The sequence below is a fragment of the Brachypodium distachyon genome, chromosome 3, assembly GCF_000005505.3.
Source record: "Brachypodium distachyon strain Bd21 chromosome 3, Brachypodium_distachyon_v3.0, whole genome shotgun sequence".
In the NCBI taxonomy this organism is placed as follows: domain Eukaryota; kingdom Viridiplantae; phylum Streptophyta; class Magnoliopsida; order Poales; family Poaceae; genus Brachypodium; species Brachypodium distachyon.
The window spans coordinates 6,408,503-6,430,762 of record NC_016133.3 but is presented as its reverse complement, the minus strand read 5'-3'; the positions used below and the strand labels follow the sequence as shown (position 1 = coordinate 6,430,762).

The window sequence follows — 22,260 nt, the reverse complement described above, 5'->3', positions numbered from 1 at the left end:
CAAATTTAGTCAAAGTTGAGACATCCTTTGTTGGACGGAAGGAGTACATTTTTGGACACTAGCGACCGTATATGTGCAATGCACGTTAACACAATCTACACCGCACGAAATATGTATTGACAATTAGACATACACAACCAAGAGGTTGAAATACCTAGAGAGTGTAAAGGGCAATTATTTGGTAAAATTAACAGAATTATTATTATTATTTTGACGAAAAAGCACAGCGTGCTCTTTATATATCAAAGGAGGTCGACCCGAGATCGAGCCTTGATGACAGTTTTCCAATAAAAAAATCAAAGGGTAATTGTAGAATTAACAGCATCATTTCTTGGATTCATTTGTTCAAGAAACTGTCGAAGCACCGTCTTTCAGTTCGAAGAAATAGAGTGTGTTTTACAGCTATTTACAAAGCAGCTTTTAACTAGTGTTAATGGCATGCCTAGCTACTGCCAGCGGAGGAGGAAACCACAAGAGCTATGAGGAAGATGTTTGCCAAAGCCAGATCCATCACCTTGCGGTATGTTTGCCTCTCCCCACTGAAACATGGTACAGTAATTTCTTTTGTTCCAGATATGCCACATCACATAATTTCTAGGGATTCAAGCCCTTAAATTATATATATTTTGGATGATTAGGATTAATTAGTTGTATCAAGCGTACCATAACTAGCTCATTATTGTTATTTTATACCTGGTATACATTTCATGGTATATATTGCATTGGCCCTACACATATATCTGGTATGTATCATGATTTTGATCAATATCTTTCCAATGCAACAGCGTCGTCAATGCCACACAAATCCTTTATTGTAGTATATATAAAGTGCCAAATATTGCACTAGCTGGGGTGGTGCACATGCAGCAGTTGCACGGGATCTTGGTTGGGCTTGGGAACGAATATATGCATACATGTACAGTGTCCAATAGTGTGTTTCTTCGACTTTTGGTTCCTCGTCCCTTTATTAGTTTCCTGTGCTGTGTGCCTGTTGGGTCCACCCTCTTTCTCTCTCACTCACTCGAGGAAAGGGATCACACATGACATCCTTCTAAATCCCCTTAGGCTCTAGCAAGCAGCTAGAGAGAGATCGAGAGAGAGGGAGAGCTAGATAGCAACTCGATCTTGGCTCCTCTTGCTCCCTTGATAAAAAGGACGTGCTCCTCTCCACTGTCCATGATCACTCTGGGCCCTTGAAAATTGCCCCTCCAACGGCAGATCCCTATACACCTCTCCACCCCTAGCTAGCTTGCTCTCCCTCTCCCTTATATCCATCCTGATCTCTTCCATGGCTGCTCACAGTACCTCCGTGCTACCTTGCTAGATCTCTTTCTCCCTCTTTCCTCCTCCCTCACATGTCTACCATCTACATGAGCCAGCTATCCACTCTTCCCCTAATGGAGGGAGATCAGGATCAAGGGCACTTTCAGGCCTTCCATCTACCAAAGGACCCTCCCATCTTGTTCCCTTTCATGATCGACAACCCTGTGGAACATCAAGGGCAAGGCTATGGAGACCAGCACTTGACGCAGCAATTTTTTGGTGAATCTAGTCAGCAGGTGAGTTGGATCATAACAAGCTCGCTCTTGTATATATGTACGTAGATGTGATCCAACTTTTTTAGTATGTGCTAGCTCTTGTAATCCTTCTCCCTGAGTTATTTTTCTCTTCAAAATTCTCAGTTCAACGATCACATGATGATGGCTGGAGGATCGGACGTTTTTGGCACTCCTTCGCCGTTCCAACCTACCATCCAAAGCATCGGCAGTGACATGATCCAGCGATCCTCGTACAATAATCCCTATGATATCAAGAGCAAGCAGGCCGTCAGTGGATTGACCAGCGAGTGGGCATCCACCACGCCGCCGGTGAAGATGAGGATCGTGAGGAAGGCAGCGACGAGTGATCCTGAGGGCGGGGCGGCGAGAAAGCCAAGGAGAAGGGCACAAGCAAACCAAGCTGAAGAGAGCCAGCAGCAGCAGCATGCTATGGGTGTTATCAGAGTGTGCTCAGACTGTAATACCACCAAGACCCCCTTGTGGAGGAGTGGTCCCTGTGGCCCCAAGGTGAGAAAATTCTAATTAGACTAAATTTTTGATCTATCCATGTCAATCTGTACATCAGTGCGTGTACTTTAATATGCTTCAGAATGATATGTATAGTGTATAACATAGTGATTCAGCTCGTTAGTTTACACGACGATCTACCTGGTACACATGCATGTTTTAAGTGTATTTGTTGTATGGTTCATGCAGTCTCTTTGCAACGCATGCGGCATAAGGCAAAGGAAGGCGCGGCGGGCGATGGCTGCGGCGGCGGTCACTGCTGCAAACGGTCGGGTGACAACGGCTGCTTCTAATGGTGGGGCGGTGGCTATGGTACTGGGCACACAGGCGAGCAACGCATACCAAGCGGCGAAGCCAGCGAAGAAGGAGAAGAGGGCTGCGGACGTCGACAGGTCATTGCCGTTCAAAAAGCGGTGCAAGATGGTCGATCATGCTGCCATAACCATCACCAGCGAGTCCGTGGCCAGCATCGCCGCTCCAAAGGAGGATCAACATCATGCCGGCGAGGAGGGCGTCGCGGTGGCGGAGAGACCGAGCAAAGCTGGGCCTCCAGCGGCGCACTTTCACGGCTTCCCACGTGACGAGATCACCGACGCCGCCATGCTGCTCATGACACTATCCTGCGGTCTCGTCCGCGGCTAGTAGCCATTGCTGAGTGCAACTTAATTGCAACTCATGAGTATTAATTAGCCTTGTTATATTTCCGTATGTCAAGTTGGTTTGTGTTTTCTTTTTGTGTGTGGTTTTGAGGAGATCGTTCGGAACGAAGAAAAAGGGAGAGAGTAGTGATCACATGTCTAGGGTAATAAGCGAAGAAGCTCGATAGCTAGTAAGCAGTAACAACCCAGATTTGCCATATATGGAGTGAGTTTTAACTCTGAGTAACTGCATGTGTTTTCCTTTTATTTGCTGCTAGCTGCAGTTAATTATGTTTACTAAACCAGTATAAATCGTGTTTGTTCTTTGTAGTTTGTACTCGTATTGGAACTGGTATATGGAGAGGATCGATCGTGCTGGAGAAATTACTGCGCATCGATTGGTTATTCTTCACGAATACTGACTTGTTGTTACTACTGTTGCATATGTCAGCTTGTGTGTGCTGATCTACCTTTTGTCAGGTATCGCATTCTTTTTCCTTTTATTTCGGAGACAGATTTTCTCGGTCATGGCTATGCTATGCATGCATATGCATGGGAGATGTTTGGAATTGTATCTTGCAACTTGATGCATCAATAAGACAATGAGTACTCCTATATAGCTCACATATAAATTATTTTGTTAGTTTCATTTTACTGCACCAACATAGCTAGGCATGAACAAACTCCAAGACCCTATAATTGAGCAAAACATACAAACGTTAAAAATGGCCGTATTGTATATTCTAGAAAGAAAAAAATGGCCGTGTTGTTGGGAAAGCTGATGAGGGAGTTCTGTTAACACTCATCTGGGCTGCTGGGACCAAGCTTCTAGATCCAAAGATGCATTTGTAATCTTTTCACTCCCATGTTGATCATGCTTAGGAGGGAGTACAACGTACAAGCCTAAGCAAATCCTTCGCGTGTGTTTTCCTAAAGAAAAAAAGCCTAAGCAAATCCTATCATAGATTAGCAGGAAGTGAGAAAAGTGTTATCTTAATAAGTGTTATCCCTCCTTATTTTGTCCTAAAACTCCGCCACTGCTCATTTCACTTTACCTTCGCATTCCTATTCACTACTAAAATTTGCAGAAAAATAATTGAACACGTGCATGAATAGAAGAAGTATTTGAGAAAAGACTTAGACCCCTCTTAAAATGTTGCAGGAGTATTTTTTTATGGAATGGCCTGGTATAACTCTCAATCAAAAAGGGGAAGGATTTCTCGCGCTCACAGCACGCCACCTCAACAACTGCCCATGTATTTTGAGTTTTCTCAACAATGCAGGTTTTTTGGGTGGCCCGCTGGCAGCGGCCTTGTTTAGTTTAACTCTTCATAAATTTAACGAAATGCCAGCCCTCCCACTTAAAATACAACACTCCAAACAGACCCTTAGTTTAGTAGCCGGAAACTAGAGCAAGTATTGTTCTCCAGCAAAGTAGCCTAGCTATGTTTACAATCTTTTTTAAGGGTCCAAAGGAGTGCCCAGTCGGAGGAATCGATCCAAACTTTTCTGGTAAAATAAAAATCAATCACGCGTGTAATACACATATACTTTCTCCGTTTCTAATACAAGAAGTTTTAGCTTTGTCATAAATCAAATTTCTTAAAGTTTGACCAAGTTTATAGAAAAATCTACTAACATTTACAAGTCTACAACTCTAAATTAGTTCTATTAAATCTGACATGATGTATATTTTCATATTATAATTATTTGATATTGTATATGTCGTTATGTTTTTTCTACAAATTTGATCAAAGTTCAAAAAATTGACTTTAAGACAAAGGTACAACTTCTTATTTTTAAGAACATATGTGTATTTGTGTAGACCGAAAGACAATGTCACATCCGCTTTTCTTGCGGATTTTTCATTCATTTTTTTCCCAAACTTGACAGGTGGCATTGTGTGGTATACATATATAGGGGTTTGATACTGATATATAAGTTTCAGTAGCAATTCCAAAAAAAATGATGAGTTTCATTGACATTTCTCTCCTAGTAACAAGTTCAGTAAGAAATGGTCAAAGATTCGTTGAATGAACGATGGACAAGTATTAGGCTGGTCACAATGGGAAGTAACATAAACTAGTATGTTATTAGTCTAAGTTATCACCTTTATAGTGGGTAGTAACATATATGTTGTGTCATGCATTGTGTTATTTATTAGGTTGCATGCTCATCTTATTTTGTTTTGTGTGATGTTATGGTAACATATCTAGTTACCACCTCCCTTTTTTTCATTTAATACCATGCCATGTCACCAAAATGTCTAGTTGGCATCTTATGTTACTATCTAAGTTACTCCCACTATGAGCAGCTTAGAACTTGTGATGCACTTTCTTAGAGTGCATTTACATTACAGATTTACCAAAATAGTACTAGGGGTTGGATGCGACGTGGCGAAGGGAAAATGGCAGGCAGGCAGGCTATCCCAACATAGCACTTCAGTTTTTTGGCAGCACCCCAGGTCGCCGGTTGGCCGGGATACACACCCTCGTTGCAGACACAAAAATTCCCATACCTGAGTTATCCGGAGGCGTTTAACATTAGCAATGGGCTTGCATAACGGCAGGGAGTACTCCATTAATTAATTAATCTCAAAAAGAAAAACAACGGGCTGCATTGTTTTTCTATGCAAATCAAGCCGAAAACAAAAGTACTCCCTCCGGTTGGAATTACTTGTCGAAATATTACATGTATCTAGACTTTTTTACACATAGATACATTTGTATTTGGGCAAATTTAAGATAATAATACCGATCGGAGGGAGTAGCTTTTTTTTTTACAGTGACTTGTATTAGTTATGTGATAAAAAAAATCAAGGTGCCTCCTACTTTGACTTTTTATACAAATTACCTTGCTTAACGGATAACAGATTTCCTCCCACTTACCCAAAGTAGTGAAACTTGTGTGTGTTCTTTTCTCAAAGAACTTGTGTTGTGTTAGTTTTTACCCATTTTATTTATTATTTTTCTGTTCTATTAGGTGGGACCAGGTCATCACGTCTGCCCGATTGTTAGCCGATGTGGCAAAGGGGCCGACCCGACCAATCCGATGCGAGGTGCTAGTTGAGCTGCACCTCTTCGCCTCCAACGACTAGCCCGACCTTGTCTTGGCTTAACTAGACCCTTTTGCATCCCCACCGACCCAAACCACTTCGCTTGAATTGTTCATGGGTGCAGGATGATGCAAGAAGCGACGCACCTCATTGAGGAATATCCCCAGCGATCGATAGCCAGAGCCAGAGGCAACAATTGGTATGACAATCTCTTCCCCTAATTGTCACCTTTTTTTGAAGAACACCTAATTGTCACCTTTAATTGCCATGTTTTCCTCGATTTTTAGGCAGTGGCGAAGCTGCATCTAAGGTTGTGTGGTCAATTGACCATACAGCTTTTTAGCAAATTCATCAAGTGCAATTGTAAACTCATGGGGAAAACGATAAAAATAGGGTATTTTTTTCACGTGATATTGTTTTTGACATCACAAGATTAGAGTTCTGGCACCGTCGCTGTTTTTAGGTATTTTTGACTCCTTAATTATACATTCCATGTTTCGACTATATTATGAGATGGGTTTAGGTTTGATCTTATTGGATGTACATACGATATTTTTCATGGGGTTTAGGGTGAGATGATGGTTTCATGCATAAAATTCACACATATCCATACAAAGATGGTCAATGCTCAACATAGCACAAAAAACAATGCTTACATCTTAATCCTTAGAAACCAACTGCATATCTTCATAGTTAGGGGGCAAGTGTCCAACATACCACAACAAATGGCACGTCATGTAGATCATCCGAAGTTCCGACCAACCATGTCCCGCCTGGCATAATGGGGTTTGAAAAAGCAGAGAGAGTAAAAATCGACAGAAGTTCAACTAAATAGGTAAGCATAAGAAATTTCTATTAAACAAAAATCAAAGTGTGGCGTAAAAAATAAAATTCAATCTCGAAATAAAGAAGTCATATTATCAGTATAAAACATTACATGTCTTATATGATGCACCATGAGAACATGAGAATATGAGATTGATAGCATAGTATACATAGGGCCCTAATGCCCTATACCTGGCACTGCACAAGTCGTACGTACAAAATCGTACACTGTGATAGCGATCGAGCAGGTATGAGGTATCTACGTACAGTGCTAAATAGGTCCCTGGATGCCAAAAACTTACAGATGCAACCCTCACATGGCATTTGTGTTCTTCAGTACAGGCTACGCACAGTACGCTACTACGCTGGTCTAGGGCCAGCTAGTCCATCTGTTGGCCTGGCCATTTGGCATTTCTTGCTGGGTTGACGTGGATTCATTGGGCTCGCAAGACATTTCTCTGGCTAGCTAGTCCATCTGTTTTCAGGCCGCAGTGTTCGATCTCTACATGTTCATTTCATTTCTCTACATGAAAGCACTTATTTGGCATACTTTCTGCCAGATCAATGTATAGTTTGGTCAGAGAAGAATATTTGCGGGGCTCATCATAAGTGGATTTGGAGGCCAAACTCCCTATAAAAATTCAGGTTTAAGGCAACTCCAGCCATGCGACCCATTTAGGTCGGACCGGTCCGTTTCGGTCCGAACGGACCAAACTTCGTCCAGCGAGCGACCCATTTCCGCCCGCGTTCGGTTTTCTGTCCCATTCCCAACCCAAATCTGGGCTGGGTTTGCGCCTCGTGCGGATGAGAAACGGAGCCCCGCACTTATCCGCTCTTGATGTACCCTTGGTCCTCCCGTCTCTGATTGCCACCCCCATTTCAACTTTTCCACTCTTTCTTTCCCACTACCCCTGTCGCGTTTCATCGCCATGGCGGAGGAAATCATTCCTGCCACCCTACCCGCCACCAGCCCCCTGCCCTCCCCCGCCACCGGCAACAAAACGGCACCACCACCAGCTCCCGCCACCGCCGCCGTCGCGTGGCTCAAGAAACCAAAGAAGGGAACTCACCGCGGAGGAGAGGGCCGTTGAGACCAAGAAAAGGGGACAATGCCAGGCGAAGAAGCTCGCGAGCGACCAAGAGGCCGTTGCCGCCAAAGAACGGCAGGAGGTCATCGACCGGCAGCTCCTGGCCGCTACGAAAGAAAGGGAAGAGGCACTTCGAACGTGGGATCAAATTACATTTTTTTAGGGGTGGATCAAATTACATTAGAGAGAGAAAATAGAGACCTAATTATGTGGCAATTGTAGGCCTGTCATCCCATAACGGAGCGCGTCACATTGTGAGAGCAACTCTAGTAGATACCGAATACAACCTCGAACCGAAAAATAACCACTGCTTTTCGGATTCGGTGGGGAAAAAACACCTGCTAGATACCGAATACGGACCCTGATGTTCCGAAAAAACTTTTCAAGGATCCGATCTCCAGGGCGAGAAATCCCAATATACACGGGGTGGAGATCGGATTGGCGCGGAACCGAAACTGCGCTGAACTCGTTAGCGGGAGGGAAATTTTCACTGCGTGCCAGAGCTCCAACCACTCACCTTCGCCGCTGCCGATCTACTCAACCGAGCTCCATCCGGCCAAGCACTGCCCCACAAAGTCCGGCATGGAGTGCCCCAAATCCTCGTACTGCAGTTCCATGGCGGCTCCTGGCGGTGCCAACCCTCCCGCAGCCAATCTTCATCCCGTCGCTTCAGGCGGTGCCTTCCCCGCCTCTGTCGGCAACCCTGTGTTAGCCGCTTCCAAATGGAAGAGGCATGGAAACAAGACGGGGCAGGGACAAGCCCCTACCTCAAGGGCCCCTTCTGTCCCGCGTCAAGCACCTGCTGCTCCCTCCGCCATGCTAGAGGCGAATAGCGGGCGGGTGAAGATGACGGCCGGGCTGAAGAGGAAGATGGCGGCATCCCGAGGCGCACCCCCTCGTCCACCTGGAGCAGCGCTTGTGCTTGCCGAGGAGAACAAGGTCATGCTCATGGATGCAAGTGGCCTTGATCCACTTGCAAGGGAGTGGTGGGAGCTCCAAATAAAGGACATCCTCCAGCGTTGTCGCGAAGCGGCTACCGAGAAAGAGAAGGCGGCAGCTCCTGCTGCCGCTGCCACTCAGGGCGGCACTTGTGGAAATGGAGATGCCATGACAAATGGGGATGGCCAAGGAGACCAATTTCATGGTTGATTTTTTTATCGTTCTATTTTGTTGTGCAATTTCGAGAAATGTATCTGCCGAACGTCGAACTGTCAATTTGCGTTTCGGCACCTGTTTCGGTTTTGCGCGGACTCGGGAAGAACACATACCGCATACCTCGTTTTCAGTTCAGTCTTCGGATTCTGTTCTGGCCGCGGCGAGATTTTTCGCTAACTAGTTGCTGTGTGGGAGGCGGACATATGCGCTCGCTCTCGCGCGTAGGCGGCATGTAGGCATGTAGCCCGTCCCTTTCGCTGGCAATGTGGGCCGAAGAGAAACGTTGCACGGACATAATCCTTGCTCCTTAATAAGGGCATCTCCAATGAGAAAGATAGTACCGGTACTATCCCTCTCTCTCCTGCTTCAAAGCCAACATGGATGAAAAAAGCAAGATATCAGTTTCTTACATAAGAAACGGCTCAAGCACAGGTACCAAGGTATGCAAGAGACTAACGCGTGGGCCTAGCAAAAAAAGTAAAGGTAAAAAATAAAGCAGAGTCTGCACGGTAGAGGAGAGGGATGATGAGGTGGAAATAAGTATGGGCTTCTTGTTGAGGATGCCCTAAGGCCTCTACTCCGAGAAAAAGGCCCAGCCTTCTTATGTCCGAAAATCTGGCGTTGAACAATCTCGAAGAGATACGTTGAGCCACATTGCCCATTATCAGTTCTTGTTCAATCTTATAAAATGCAGAACTGTTCTAAAAAAACAAAAACAAATGCAGAACTACTCCATTGCGTGACATATGAGTACTTTTTTTATACGTGCAGTTAGGTGCTCTTATAAAAAAAAATGTGAGTACTTCTTTTATACGTGCAGTTAGCTGCTCTTGTAAAAAAATGTGAGTACTGTTTTTATACGTGCAGGTAACTACTTGCTGCTCTTATGTTTCAGAACTCAAACACGCAATCAGATCGTGCGTAAAGTCTAAAGTCAAATTAAGAATGTTTCTTAGACTAAAAAAACGGAATAATGTTTCCGGGATATGGACTTCTCCATTGTGCTGAACACCTATATTGTACACTCTATATATACAAAAAAAAAAGTCGTCCTACTTTGTTAGAGATGTCATCGGCGACAGAACTTTGGTGATTATGCACTTGCGATGCTTGACTGAAAAATCCTCTGTCCTGGTGCCATTATCGTTTGGGGGTCGTATTTGGCCTTAAGCTCGGCAATTCTCTCCCACTTAGTCCCGAAATGTCGTCGCCATCCATCCTCACTTGTGTAGTGCGGCAGGTATTGTTTGCACCGGATGGCTTCCCTGGTACAAAACGCCAGAACCGCCTCGTTCTCCCTTTCGAGACGCTCCACATCTCCAACGGCCACGGCGGACCGGAGAAGACTCACGGCATAGAACACATCTTCCTCGGTTTGGGGCGTCACTGCCGTCATCCGGTCGTCCCACTTGTTGGTGTTCATGGGGTACATAAGGATGACCCCAACAGGGTTGGTACCCCCAAGGATGCCCTTAAGAACGCCGGTATCGAAGCCAATGATTCGTGACCGGGGGATGAAAAGGTTCAGCCACGGGTGCGGCACATCCCACACCCCGACCGATCGGAGCACCTCCTCCTCCACGCGAACACGGTCGAGGAACTGCACGTAAGTTACGTCCTTGGTGAACACGAATCCTGGAGTGAAGCTTAGCTGCTCTAGCACCGCCTCCAATTTTTGGTCCACCGAGGAGGCGGTTGCTTCGTCGTAGTACATGGCGGCTTCGATGAAATATATGGCTCCGGACCCAGACCTGGAGACGAGCCCGGCAAGCCTGTTGATATCAGCACCGGAGAAGAACGGTGTGGACTCCGGACCATCGATCAGCGTTCGGTTGAGCTGGACCTGGCCTTCCACGTAGTCGAACCCGGCTTCGCTCGCCTTCTTGGAAATGAGCAGCTCTTGGTCCCCGGTGAACACAGTCACATCCGTGTAGGCGAGCCGGACCCATCGCGCCCGCTTCGGGGCCGGCTCCAGCGCGATCCGAGCCCGAGTTATGACCCCGAACTGGCCCAGCCCGCCCAACACCGCGAAGAACAGGTCAGAGCTCTCCTCACGGGAGCACGTCACCAGCTCACCCGTCCCGGTGACCACGTCGAGCTCCCGCACGTTGGCGATCTGCGGGCCATGCCGGAACGCCTGCCCGCCGATGCCGGCATTGGAGAGCGTGCCGCCGACGGTGAGTCGGAGGTAGTCCGTCCACGCGCGCGGCGCCAGGCCGTGCTCTAGCGTCGCCCGGAGGACGTCGATCCACAGCTGCTCGCCGCCGGCGTCGACGTAGCCCGCGCCCGCGGACACGTTGATGCGGCGGTGACCGCGCCCCAGAGCGCGCATGTCCACGACGACGCCGCCTGGAGCGAGCGACTGCCCGCGGGCGGAGTGGCCCTGCCCGCGCGGCGCCACGGGGAACGGGGCCTTTGAGGACGCTGAGAATCGGATCAGAGCGGCGATGTCGGCGGGCGTTGCCGGGTGGAGGACAGCCTCTGGAGCAGCCTCCACGATGCGGCCAAAATCCGATGATGCCTTTGTCGTCGCGTTGCGATCTGTGCGAATCATTGAAGCGATGCTGTGGACGAAGAGGCCACTGGGGAGCTGGCCACCGGATGGCAGTGGCCGGATCTGACCGGCGGCTACGATGGAGAGGAAGCTGGCCATGCCGATAAGAAATGCGACCAGACGAGCTCTTGCCGCCATGTCGCAGGCTTGATTAGAACTTTAGAAGCAATGCAATTGGAATTGCGCTGTGGTGAGTGTAAGCTAGCTAGAGAATTTACTGCTTAAGGTTAGCAGAGAGAAAGATTGATGCTTAATTGTGTGTTGCTTCAGGTCAAGAAACTCCCTGACGTTATATAGGGTAGCATTATGCTTCGCAGAAGTTGACTAATGTAGGTCGTGTGGGTGTTTTTTGAATGTATTGACTTTGGAGGGGAAAAACAACTTAGGGTGCCGGAAGCATGGTTAAGAAAATAATGGAATGGCTCTGCATCTCCTGGTATTGACTTGGAGAGTACTAGAGTAATAATTCTCGGGCAGAGACTTTGAGAGTACTTAAGTAATGGTTTTCTCGGTGCATTACTTAATCCTGTCACTCTTCAGAGACTCAGAGCTACAATTGCTGCGGCCAGAGGCATGTATATGTGAACATAGTGGCAAAAATGTCGCCAGTCTCTTCAGCTCTGTTTTTCTATCGTCAAATAGTATTGATCTCACTGTCATATAAACAGATGGTAAATGCAAAGAAAAAGTTTAACAGCAATTTGCAGGAAAATGTGACCTGTGAATCAACTGAGCGTAGAAGAACGATTTTTCTGAGCGATCGATCCTGCCAGTGCCCAACAAGCAGTGTCACAGGCATCTCCTTCTATCACTAGCAGTCTGCCATCTAAGTATGGCGTCAGAGTTAACTCTATTAACCCTTTCTTTTTTTCTCTACGCTATGGCGTCAGAGTTAACCGCTAATTAACCATTTTTTACTCACTGAAGCTATTGTTTATGATTTATGCCAAGTTGACCTTCTGGTTTGCGGATCTCCGGCACAAATAGAGTAATGGGATTAATTTGCTGTCCGGAATGTACGCACGCAATAGAAATCCTAGTTCATGTGAGATTAGTACGAATGGGATTTAAAAGGAAAATAAAACTGAGACGGCCAGAGATGTATTGTCAAGTATAAACAATCCAATGGAATTCAATGCAGCAGGTCGGGAGGGTTGATGCAGGAACGTTGAGGGAAATAATGTATATCCAGACCAAATCAAATCTGCAGATATGTCAACTCCTTGAATAATCTCCACGGGTTAGTGCTGATCACTTCATAACTGTATCTGCCCTTCGAACAAGCTCAGGCCAACACGTAGAGAGGGTATACGGTACATATACTATCCTGCTGGCTCATGCGTGCGCAGAAGCGGCCTTTGATTCCCTGATTTTTTTTGCGAAAGCATTTTTGTATTTAAGAAATTATCCTATTCAAAAGTATGCACTCCTTCCGTTTTTTAATATATATATACATTTGGGATTGTTCTAAGTCAAACTATGTTAATTTTGATCAAGTTTTTACATGAAAATACCAACATAGCAATACCAAACAAATGCATTATTAATTTATTATGAAAATATATTTGATTGTATTCCAAATGATATTATTTTTAAAAAAGGTGTTTCATATGTTGGTATTTTTTCACAAAGTTTGATTTAGGACAACCTCAAATGTATAGATGTTTTGAAACAGAGTGATTGGTGCTACTACTACTTCCGCTCCTAAATATGAGATCTTCTAACTTTGCTCTAAATCAACCTTTCAAAATTCGGTCGAATTTATAGAAAAATGTATTATTATCTACAATATCAAATATTTATACTATGAAGCTATATATGATGAATTTATAATTAGTTGAGTTTTAAATGTAGCTACCTACATTTTTTTCTGTAAATTTGATCAAAATTTTAAAACTTTGACGGAAGACAAAGTTATGACATCTTACTTATATTCCAACTTAAGAACGGAGAGAGCAGGCAATCCAATTGGGTGATTATAGAGAGATCAATCCTACGCAATGGTTACCGCAGGAGCGGATATACACTAGAGGCAAGTAGGGCTATTGCCCTGCATGTGGGCCAGTTATACTAGTTATGTCCTCTGGTACTAATTCACAATTTTTTGTAGCCTAACAAGTTATAGCCCCATGGTTTCCACATGTCAAGCCCAGTCCAACTCTACCTTAATTATATCCCTAGGCCTTTATCTTGCAGAGGCCAAGAGAGCTCTTAGTCCCCCTAAAAAAAAAAGAGAGCTCTTAGTTCGAAGAGAGCAGCGGTACTGACACGGATAAAGAGTGATCCAACCCAGAAACAAAACCGAAGTGCCTGGCAAGGTTACCGTCCTCTTCTTCTTGTTTCCAAAACTATTCTTCATCACTATCCCCCTTTCTCCTACTAGAACCTTCTAGATCTTTTCACCCTCCCCACATGCGCTTAGAAAAGACTGTAATAATGTCTTCATATGGTCTTAGATGTTCAAATACTCCAGAAGACAGGGCATTACATCAGGTTGGCACTCGTGCAGTTCAGCAAAAAACGAAATGACAGGCTTGGCATTATAACAACTCAACACGTCGGTAAAATTAAAGTATCTCACGTACAATTTGTCTCTGCTTGACCATGTCCTCAGGAACAGGGTAGTAACTTGCTCCAAATGAAGCACATATCCTCAGTATTTCTGCTTTAGCCTGATCCCCAGAAAAGAGAACTACAAAAACAGTCTTCTCTACCTGTCAGAATGTAACTCACAGGTAAAAAATATTGTTGAGAAATGTTGGGACATTCAATTTACTGAATAAACAATTCATCTCGCTATTAGACTGCATCAGTAAACCTAGCAACTCAATATACACAAGAATTAGCATGAGCAAACCATGATGACAGACTTTTCACCAGAAATGGGATCATTCCCTGCAAGCACCTCTCAAAAGTTAATGCCTTAGGATGGAACCACATGATGGCTGCAGGTTGTTACCAGAGAGCTCTTCGACAGAACCAAGAATAGATTAAGTTCTTATTTTGTCCCATTAATGTCTATGCAAGCACCGGTGCTTCACAGATGCTTAATACATATATCTAGCACCTCTAATTAGTATGCTAGGTAATACAACAATCTATTAGGATTTATAAAAACCTGCAATTCCTATGACAAAAATCTCTCAGCAAAGGGACTGTACAGTTTTTTGTACACCTCCTATACATAAAGTTCATTACCGATGAACATTACTCTCCCAATTAATAAAATCTACCATAGATACACAATCCAATAAGGATTGTTTAAAGAAAAGGGGAAAAATGCATGATTTTACTGAAATCAATATCCCTTGTTGACAGCTAAATGAATTGCCGGCCACAAAGGCCTGCAGGGCATCAGGGTCTCATTGAAAAGATAGATTAAGAAGTTCAATGCTAGTGTGAAACAAACTGTTGAATGTTCAGAATATGTGTATTTGTAACTACTTCAGATCTCACACCAGCTGTTTAGATATACCAACACCACCGATTAATTAGTAATCAAATATAGCCTCTGGATTGCACAAATAGCATTGTGTTATTGATCAGATCTGACAAGCAAATCACAGTAGTAAGCAGATTTTTATCATAAAGAAAGAAGAATAAAGAACTCTCATGGGAGATGGCTGGAGCCTGGAGATTACCTCGGATGGGAGACAAAAGACCATCGTGTGAATTAGTGAGCAATGCTACCCTCTGCAGCCACGTCGTCCTGTGCCTACCCGGTGCTCGTGCAGGTGCCGGTGCCGCTGCCCAGGAGCTACGCCTGTGGCTCCGCCTGGGGCGAGGACGAGGAACTCCGGGAGATCATCTGCGCCGCGTCGTAGAGGCAGTGCGGCGAGCAGCAGGCCGTCGTCCTCCAGGTTGCGGGCGGCGGGCCGGTGGCGGAGGGCGGGCTGTCAGTCGTCGTCCATGGCGCGGATCGACGAGGACACGCCACGCGAGTTCGGCGGCGGCGATGGGATGTAGTCGAGGAGCCGTGGCGTTGATTGCCTGCCGGTTGATTGATCTTTTGTTTCGGTAAGCGCGGAGTTGATTGATCTGTTGTTTTCGTAAGTGCAGTAGTGCACGAAGGGAGAGGGAATCGCTGTTACTTGCCTGTCGAAGGGGTTGGAGGACGGACAGACGACGCACGCACGCACGCACGTAACTGTGGCTTAAAGAGTAGTCAAAAAATCTACGAATACATGACAACTTACATCCTATTTTTTGGAGAAGAGAGAAGCTCGAAACGATCACGGCCAAGCTGAGAGAGAATCACCTCCAGATGGCCCACCCATATCCCCTCGTCAATGCCGCAAGCTGCCGCCACTGCCTCCACCAAGTTGGTCGCCGCCTCCGATGGCATCGCGCCCACAACCTGTTGCCTCCATGGAGCGCAGTGCTGACCTCCACGACGTGGCGCTACAGAACAGGCACCACCAACACCGGCGAGCTCGACATCGAGTTGCTCACCAAGTGTTCGACAACGGGCCTCGTCCACGACGTCGGCCGCATCCCGGCCGCAGCAGCGTCTCTGTGCACGAGGAGCGTGTCCACACCAGTTACGACACCAATGGATGCTCCAGCGGCCCCTGCACCTCGATTGGTTGACGTCCTCAAGCAGGACCAGCCGACGCCCACCAAGTATTCGATACTAGGCTCTGACGCCGGCCCCTGCGATGACAAGATCGCAACCACGTCTATGCTTCTGAGGACCATGTGCACGGCCGTTTTAGTACCGTCGCAGAGCCTGCCATTTACTGTGCTGCAAGCGTTTGCAGTTCCAAAGCTTGATGTGCCGGCGCACACAACGTGTGTGACGAAATGCTCTGGCAGCAACACCAGTGGCATCTGAGACACCCAGGTGCCCCTGTCCAGAGAGAACCTGTTCTTGGGAGCTCCAGCACGTACAAAGGCCTTGATAGTCAAGACACTGAAGCCGGTCGTTGTCCTGGAACTCGTCGAATTGATGACCACCAGGTGTTTGATAGTGTGGTCTGACGATAACATTGGCATGCAGTCGTGTTCCTTCACGGCAAGAGCGACTCTGCATATCCAGCACAAAGACTCCGGCCACAACCACGTCCTTCGTTTATCAACAACATTGTCAGCTTGCAGTCAAAACCACCATGGCCGTCGTCCAGGGTCGCTAGTAGTGGCAAGTTTCCCAATGGTGCTATCATAAATCTGTTCCAGCGGTGCAGCCCATATGACCCCACAGAAACAAGTAGTGCCACTCGTATGCTGCAGTTTTTTGGGTAACCTCTCCTCCTCTCCTGATTGCATCATCATCAATGATCTTCGCAATCCAAATGTGATGTGGTGTTTAGATGATGTTCTCTTGAGGGTTAAAGAATGGTGGTCAGATTATCAGTGTGCAGCCAGCAAATGCCTTGCTTGATGCTCTTTTTGGGTATGGACGGCATATCAGTGGAATCCCTAGGGAAGTCTAACTGTCAATGCCATGGTTTCAGTTCTGAAGTGAAATTTATTGCGTGGTTTTGCTACCTACTTTCTTGTGTGAGATTTCTTGGATGGTAGATTGGGGCATAGAAAATGTCAAATGAAAGAAAGATGTCAAATGCAGAAGGAAGGAAGCTAATGTCAGTTAAAGAGGTGCAAGAAGCAGATGTTAAGTCATGCTCTTACGACCAAGTGCCAGAGAACTTACCACATAAATACAAGTTCAGGGACGGAGCCAGAAATTCAGAACGAGGCCTTGCTATCAGCCAAGCAGTTAGCTTTTCAAGGAAACTTTAGTGGCAGCAGTTATGAGGCTACTGCACCCTGATTCACTATCACACACAGGAGGCGTTTTGCATTATGATTGGTTGCTGTCAAGGAATTGGTTGAGGAGTATTGTGGTGTTCAGTTTTCTGCACCACACCAGTGGTTTAAGCCAGGAGTTCCCTGCTCTAGGTCTGTCTGGTGAACATTCCCTTCTAAAGAGGTATGCCTTTACAACAAGCATTGCACAAATAGTAATGAAGCATGAATTCCAACAGTTATCTCTCCACACCTATGGGTCCCTAGTTGTGTTGAGCTTGCTCTAAGCAACTAATTGGAAAGCAAAACATTACTTTACTGTGCTAGCAAATCAGCATTTCCTCATTCGGGAGATAATCCACGACTTGGTGAGTACCAGGGTTCTTACTCCTTTTGCATCAGTTGGGACAAGACTTTTCAAGGAGAACATTCCAGGGGGTGCATGGGTATTTCCACAATATATGGAGACTTCTGAATTTGTTTCCCTTTCAACGGATCTCGCCCATCCTGCTGTCGGATAATAAACAGTAAACTATAATAGGTACACAAATGTCTTGTCATTACCTCCACTGATTGATTAATTTTCTCATGCATAATTCTGCAGTTGCCAAATTCTCCATATGATGAGTAAAATCATTGCTTTAATTTTTGGCTTCACCTTTTGCCGTAAATCAAACAACCATTTTGGTCCAGATTCGCAAAAGAAACAGAAACCTGGCAATAGACCTCTATCATTGCTTCTCAAATAGTATGAGCATCCGGACACGAAATCAATGCATGATAAGTATCTTCATTCTAGATTTTCTGTTGATTGCTTGTTTACCATCCATTAACTAAAATAGAACAGAAGGGTCAAAAGCACCATACTAACTACTAAGCACCTATTATGTACATTCCACACACAAAATCCTACTAAATACATGTTGTTAGAGGTGTCATTGGGCCGCTGACATAGTCGGTGACCGAAAAATTGTCTGTCCCGGTGCCATTATCTTGTGGGGGTCGTATTTGGCCTTAAGTTCGACAGTTCTGTCCCACTTAGCCCCGAAATGTCGTCGCCACCCATCCTGCTTTGTGTAATGTGGCAGGTACTGCTTGCACTGGATGGCTTCCTTGGTACAGAATGCCAGAACCGCCTCATTCTCCCTCTCGAGACGCTCCACATCTCCCACAGCCACAGCAGACCGGAGAAGCCCCACGGTGTAGAACACTTCCTCGTCAGTTTGGGGCACCACTGCCGTCATCCGGCCGTCCCACTTGTTGGTGTTCATGGGGTACATAAGGATGACCCCGACAGGATTGGTACCCCCAAGGATGCCCTTAAGCACGCCGGTATCGAAGTCAATGATGCGTGACCGCGGCACGAAGAGGTTCAGCCACGGGTGCGGCACATCCCACACCCCGACCGATTGGAGCACCTCCTCCTCCATGCGAACACGGTCGAGGAACTGCACATAAGTTACGTCCTTCATGAACACGAATCCTGGCATGAAGCTTAGCTGCTCTAGCACCGCCTCCAATTTTTTGTCCACTGAGGTGGTTGCTTCGTCGTAGTACATGGCAGCTTCGATGAAATATATGGCTCCGGACCCAGACCTGGAGACGAGCCCGGCGAGCCTGCTGATATCAGCACTGGAAAAGAATGGTGTGGACTCTGGACCCTCGAGCAGCGTTCGGTTGAGCTGGACCTGGCCTTCCACGTAGTCGAACCCGGCTTCGCTCGCCTTCTTGGAAATGAGCAGCTCTTGGTCCCTGGTGAACGTAGTCACATCCGTGTAGGCGAGGCGGACCCATCGCGCCCGCTTTGCGGCGGGCTCAAGCACGATCCGAGCCCGAGTTATGACCCCGAACTGGCCCAGCCCGCCCAACACCGCGAAGAACAGGTCCGGGCTCTTATCACGGGAGCATGTCACCAGCTGACCCGTCCCGGTGACCACGTCCAGCTCCTGCACGTTGGTGATCTGCGGACCATGCCGGAACGCCTGCCCGCCGATGCCGGCATTGGAGAGCGTGCCGCCGACGGTGAGTCGGAGATAGTCCGTCCACGCGCGGGGCGCAAGACCGTGCTGTAGTGTGGCATGGAGAATGTCGATCCACAGCTGCTCGCCGCCGGCGTCGACGTAGCCCGCGCCCACGGACACATTGATGCGGCGGTGACCGTGCCCCAGCGCACGCATGTCGACAACGACGCCCCCTGGAGCGAGTGACTGCCCACGGGCGGAGTGGCCCTGCCCGCGCGGCGCCACGGGGAACGGTGCCGGCGAGGACGTAGAGAACCGGATGAGCGCGGCAATGTCGGCGGGCGTTGCTGGGTGGAGGACAGCTTCTGGAGCGGCCTCCATGATGCGGCCAAAATCCGATGATGCCATCGTCGTCGCGTTGCGATCCGTGCGAATCTTTGAAGCGATGTTGAGGGCGAAGAGGTCGCCGGGGAGCTGGCCACCAGATGGCAATGGACTGATTTGACCGGCGACGACGAAGAGAAAGCTGGTCATGCCGATAAGAAATGCGACCAAAGGAGTTTTTGCGGCCATTGCAGGCTAGTACCAATGCAATTCGAATTGCGCTGTGGTGGGTGTTGTTGCTTGAGGTTAGCAGAGAGAGAGAGAGAGAGAGAGAGAGAGAGAGATTGATGCTTCTGTGTTTTGTATCAGGTCAAGAAACTCCGTGACATTATATATGGCAGCGTTATGGCTCGAAGAAGTTGACAAATGCAGGTCGTGCGGAGTTTTTAGCTTGTTTTAATCTTTACAATATTTCGAAATGTATTGACTTTGGGGCATGAAAAACAACTCCGTGTGCCGGAAGCATGGTTAAGAAAACAATAAAGTAATGATTGGCTGAAGCTGGACCCATGGCTCTGTAATCTGTATCTCCTGGTTTTGACTTGGAGAGTACTTAAGTAATGATTATCTCGGTGCAAAACTTAATCATATCTCTTTTTTTCTTAGCTTTGACTCAGAGGCTCAGAGCTACATTGGCTGAAGCCGGAGACCGGACGCATGTCTAAATATAGTGGCAAAAGTGTTGCCAATCTCTTCAGCTCTGTTTTGCTATCATCAAACAGTATCCAACTGTATAAAGTTATTGTCACTGTCATATAAACAGATGGTAAATGCAAAGAAAAAGTTTGACAGCAATTTGCAGGAAAAAGGTGACATGTGAATCAACTGAACATAGAAGCCAATTCTTGTCAGCGATCGATCCTGCCCAACAAACAATGTTACAGCAGGCATCTCCTTCTAGCACTACCGTCTACGCTATGTCGTCAGAGTTAACTGGTATTAACCCTTTTTTTCTCCACACTATGGCGTCAGAGTTAACTGCTAATTAAGCATTTTTTTACTCACTGAAGCTATTGATTATGCTTTATGCCAAGTTGACCTTCTGGTCTGTTGATTTCCGGCACAAATAGAGTAATGGGATTAATGGGCTGTCCGGAAAGTAAGCACGCAATAGAAATCCTAGTTCATGTGAGGTTAGTCAGGATGGGATTTAAAAGAAAAAAAATACCTGAGACGACCGGAGTATAAACAAGTCAGGGGAATACAATACAGCAGATCGGGAGGGTGGATGCATGAACGTTGAGGGAAGTAATATATATCCGGACCAAATCAAATCTGCAGATATGTCAACTGCTTGAAACCTCCACGGGTTAGTGGTGATCACTTCACAACTATATCTGCCCTTCGAACGAACTCCAAGGCCAACACGTAGAGAGGGTATACAGTATACTAGTAACCCTTGCTGATGGTTCATGCATGCGCACAAGTGGCCGCTGATGACCCTGATATATTAGTGCATTATGTCTGTCATGAAAATTGGTATTCATTTCCGAAAGCATATCTTTTTCTAAGTCCATGCTTTCTTTTGTTAGCTTGTCAATTACTCAATTGTCATACTCCGTACTTCACTGACGAAATGAGTAAAGACATGGAAGATGGAACACAGAAAACATAATCACAGACGGTTCAAAAACGTTAGTGTCGACCCTGCTCGGCCCCCTTTGAATCTGTCCCTGCCCAGGTGCATGTATGTATGAGGTCTATTCAAAAGCCTCTTTGATTCATAGGAAAACAGTAGGAATAAAAAAAAAATACTGCCTCTTAATCCTCGGTTCAAATTGTTCTGCCTATCTTGTTAGTTTTTTTTTACCGACTTGTTCAACATAATTTCTTGTGATGTTTAATTATTGGGTATTATGTGTCCCGCTAATTCTTTGAAAGTTTGAATTAAAATATAGTATGTTTCCAATTATTTGTAGTATGTTTTTTCTACGAAATGCAGCAGCGCTGCTATTCATTGAGTAGTATTATAGTGCATTATGTCTGTCATGAAAATTGGTATTCATTTCCGAAAGCATATCTTTTTCTAAGTCCATGCTTGTTTTTGTTAGCTTGTCAATTACTCAATTGTCATACTTAACTGACGAAATGAGTAAAGCGTGGAACACTGATAACATAATCACAGACGTTCAGAAACGTTAGTGTCAACCCTGCTCGCGCCCCCTTGAATCTGTCCCTGCCCTGCTGCCCAGGTGTATGTGTGTATGAGGTCAATTCAAAATTTCTAAGTACTGCAGTGTTGTTGAGTCCCACATTGCTAAGACAAGAACGTGGAAACCAACATACAAGGCGCAACCTCTATTGTTGTTTAAAATAGATTAAATAGAAAGTTCTATGGTAATGGTACATGCATACTTTGGCTAGTGTGACAAATTGTCTTGATTATCTTTTTAGGTTTTTTACTGCCTCGCTCAGCATATTTTAGCCGTTGCTTGCGATGTTTAATTATTGGGAATTATGCTCGCTATGTTTAATTAACTGGAATTATGCTTGCTATGTTTAATTATTGGGAATTATGCTTGCTATGTTTAATTATTGGGAATTAAAAAAATCTATACATTTCCAACTATTTCTAGTATATGAATCGTTGTGACGACGAACTATTTAGACAGTTTTTGTTCTAAGTTTCCTAATGGTAGTCTAGACCAGTGGCGGATCCAGGATTTGACCTATGTGGGTGCAGAGTGTAAAAAACTTCATGGCATACACCGACAAAAAAGAGAACAAAAATATGTTGAGTGCTTTATTATGATACATCATACCAGTTCCTTGTACCCTCTCAGCCTTAT

General features: G+C 45.9%; 3 protein-coding genes across 6 annotated transcripts; 1 reads left to right on the top strand and 2 right to left on the bottom strand.

Moving 5' to 3' along the window:
- The first annotated feature begins 888 nt into the window (after positions 1-888).
- LOC100843667 (putative GATA transcription factor 22) lies at positions 889-6,263 on the top strand. 4 transcript variants are annotated; one of them, XR_002965562.1, is made up of 7 exons: positions 889-1,559; positions 1,683-2,066; positions 2,256-2,930; positions 3,036-3,184; positions 3,867-3,960; positions 5,687-5,958; positions 6,047-6,263. XR_002965562.1 is itself a non-coding variant. In XM_003571073.4 (3 exons), exons 1-3 carry the CDS (start codon positions 1,356-1,358, stop codon positions 2,706-2,708), a joined length of 1,041 nt encoding a protein of 346 aa, XP_003571121.1. In that variant the 5' UTR covers positions 889-1,355; the 3' UTR covers positions 2,709-3,024. The 4 variants fall into 4 exon arrangements, 1 of the variants encoding a protein (XP_003571121.1); XR_731237.3 differs by having other exon boundaries at positions 5,687-6,263; XR_002965561.1 differs by lacking the exon at positions 3,867-3,960 and having other exon boundaries at positions 5,687-6,263.
- Positions 6,264-9,803: 3,540 nt separating this feature from the next.
- LOC100839711 (cytokinin dehydrogenase 7) lies at positions 9,804-11,519 on the bottom strand. Its single transcript, XM_003571671.3, has one exon. The coding sequence runs from the start codon at positions 11,517-11,519 to the stop codon at positions 9,921-9,923; it is 1,599 nt and encodes a 532-aa protein (XP_003571719.1). The 3' UTR covers positions 9,804-9,920.
- Positions 11,520-17,900: 6,381 nt separating this feature from the next.
- On the bottom strand, positions 17,901-19,767 carry LOC100843361 (cytokinin dehydrogenase 7). The gene has a single exon (XM_014900434.2). The coding sequence runs from the start codon at positions 19,658-19,660 to the stop codon at positions 18,062-18,064; it is 1,599 nt and encodes a 532-aa protein (XP_014755920.1). The 5' UTR covers positions 19,661-19,767; the 3' UTR covers positions 17,901-18,061.
- Positions 19,768-22,260: the final 2,493 nt, after the last annotated feature.

Bases quoted from the DNA above. Each gene is read 5' to 3' on its own strand.
- LOC100843667 (XM_003571073.4), top strand. From the start codon at position 1,356: ATGTCTACCATCTACATGAGCCAGCTATCCACTCTTCCCCTAATGGAG. The intron at 1,560-1,682 runs GTGAGTTGGATC...CAAAATTCTCAG, and splicing joins TTGGTGAATCTAGTCAGCAG to TTCAACGATCACATGATGAT. The intron at 2,067-2,255 runs GTGAGAAAATTC...TGGTTCATGCAG, and splicing joins GTGGTCCCTGTGGCCCCAAG to TCTCTTTGCAACGCATGCGG.
- LOC100843361 (XM_014900434.2), bottom strand. From the start codon at position 19,660: ATGGCCGCAAAAACTCCTTTGGTCGCATTTCTTATCGGCATGACCAGC.
- LOC100839711 (XM_003571671.3), bottom strand. From the start codon at position 11,519: ATGGCGGCAAGAGCTCGTCTGGTCGCATTTCTTATCGGCATGGCCAGC.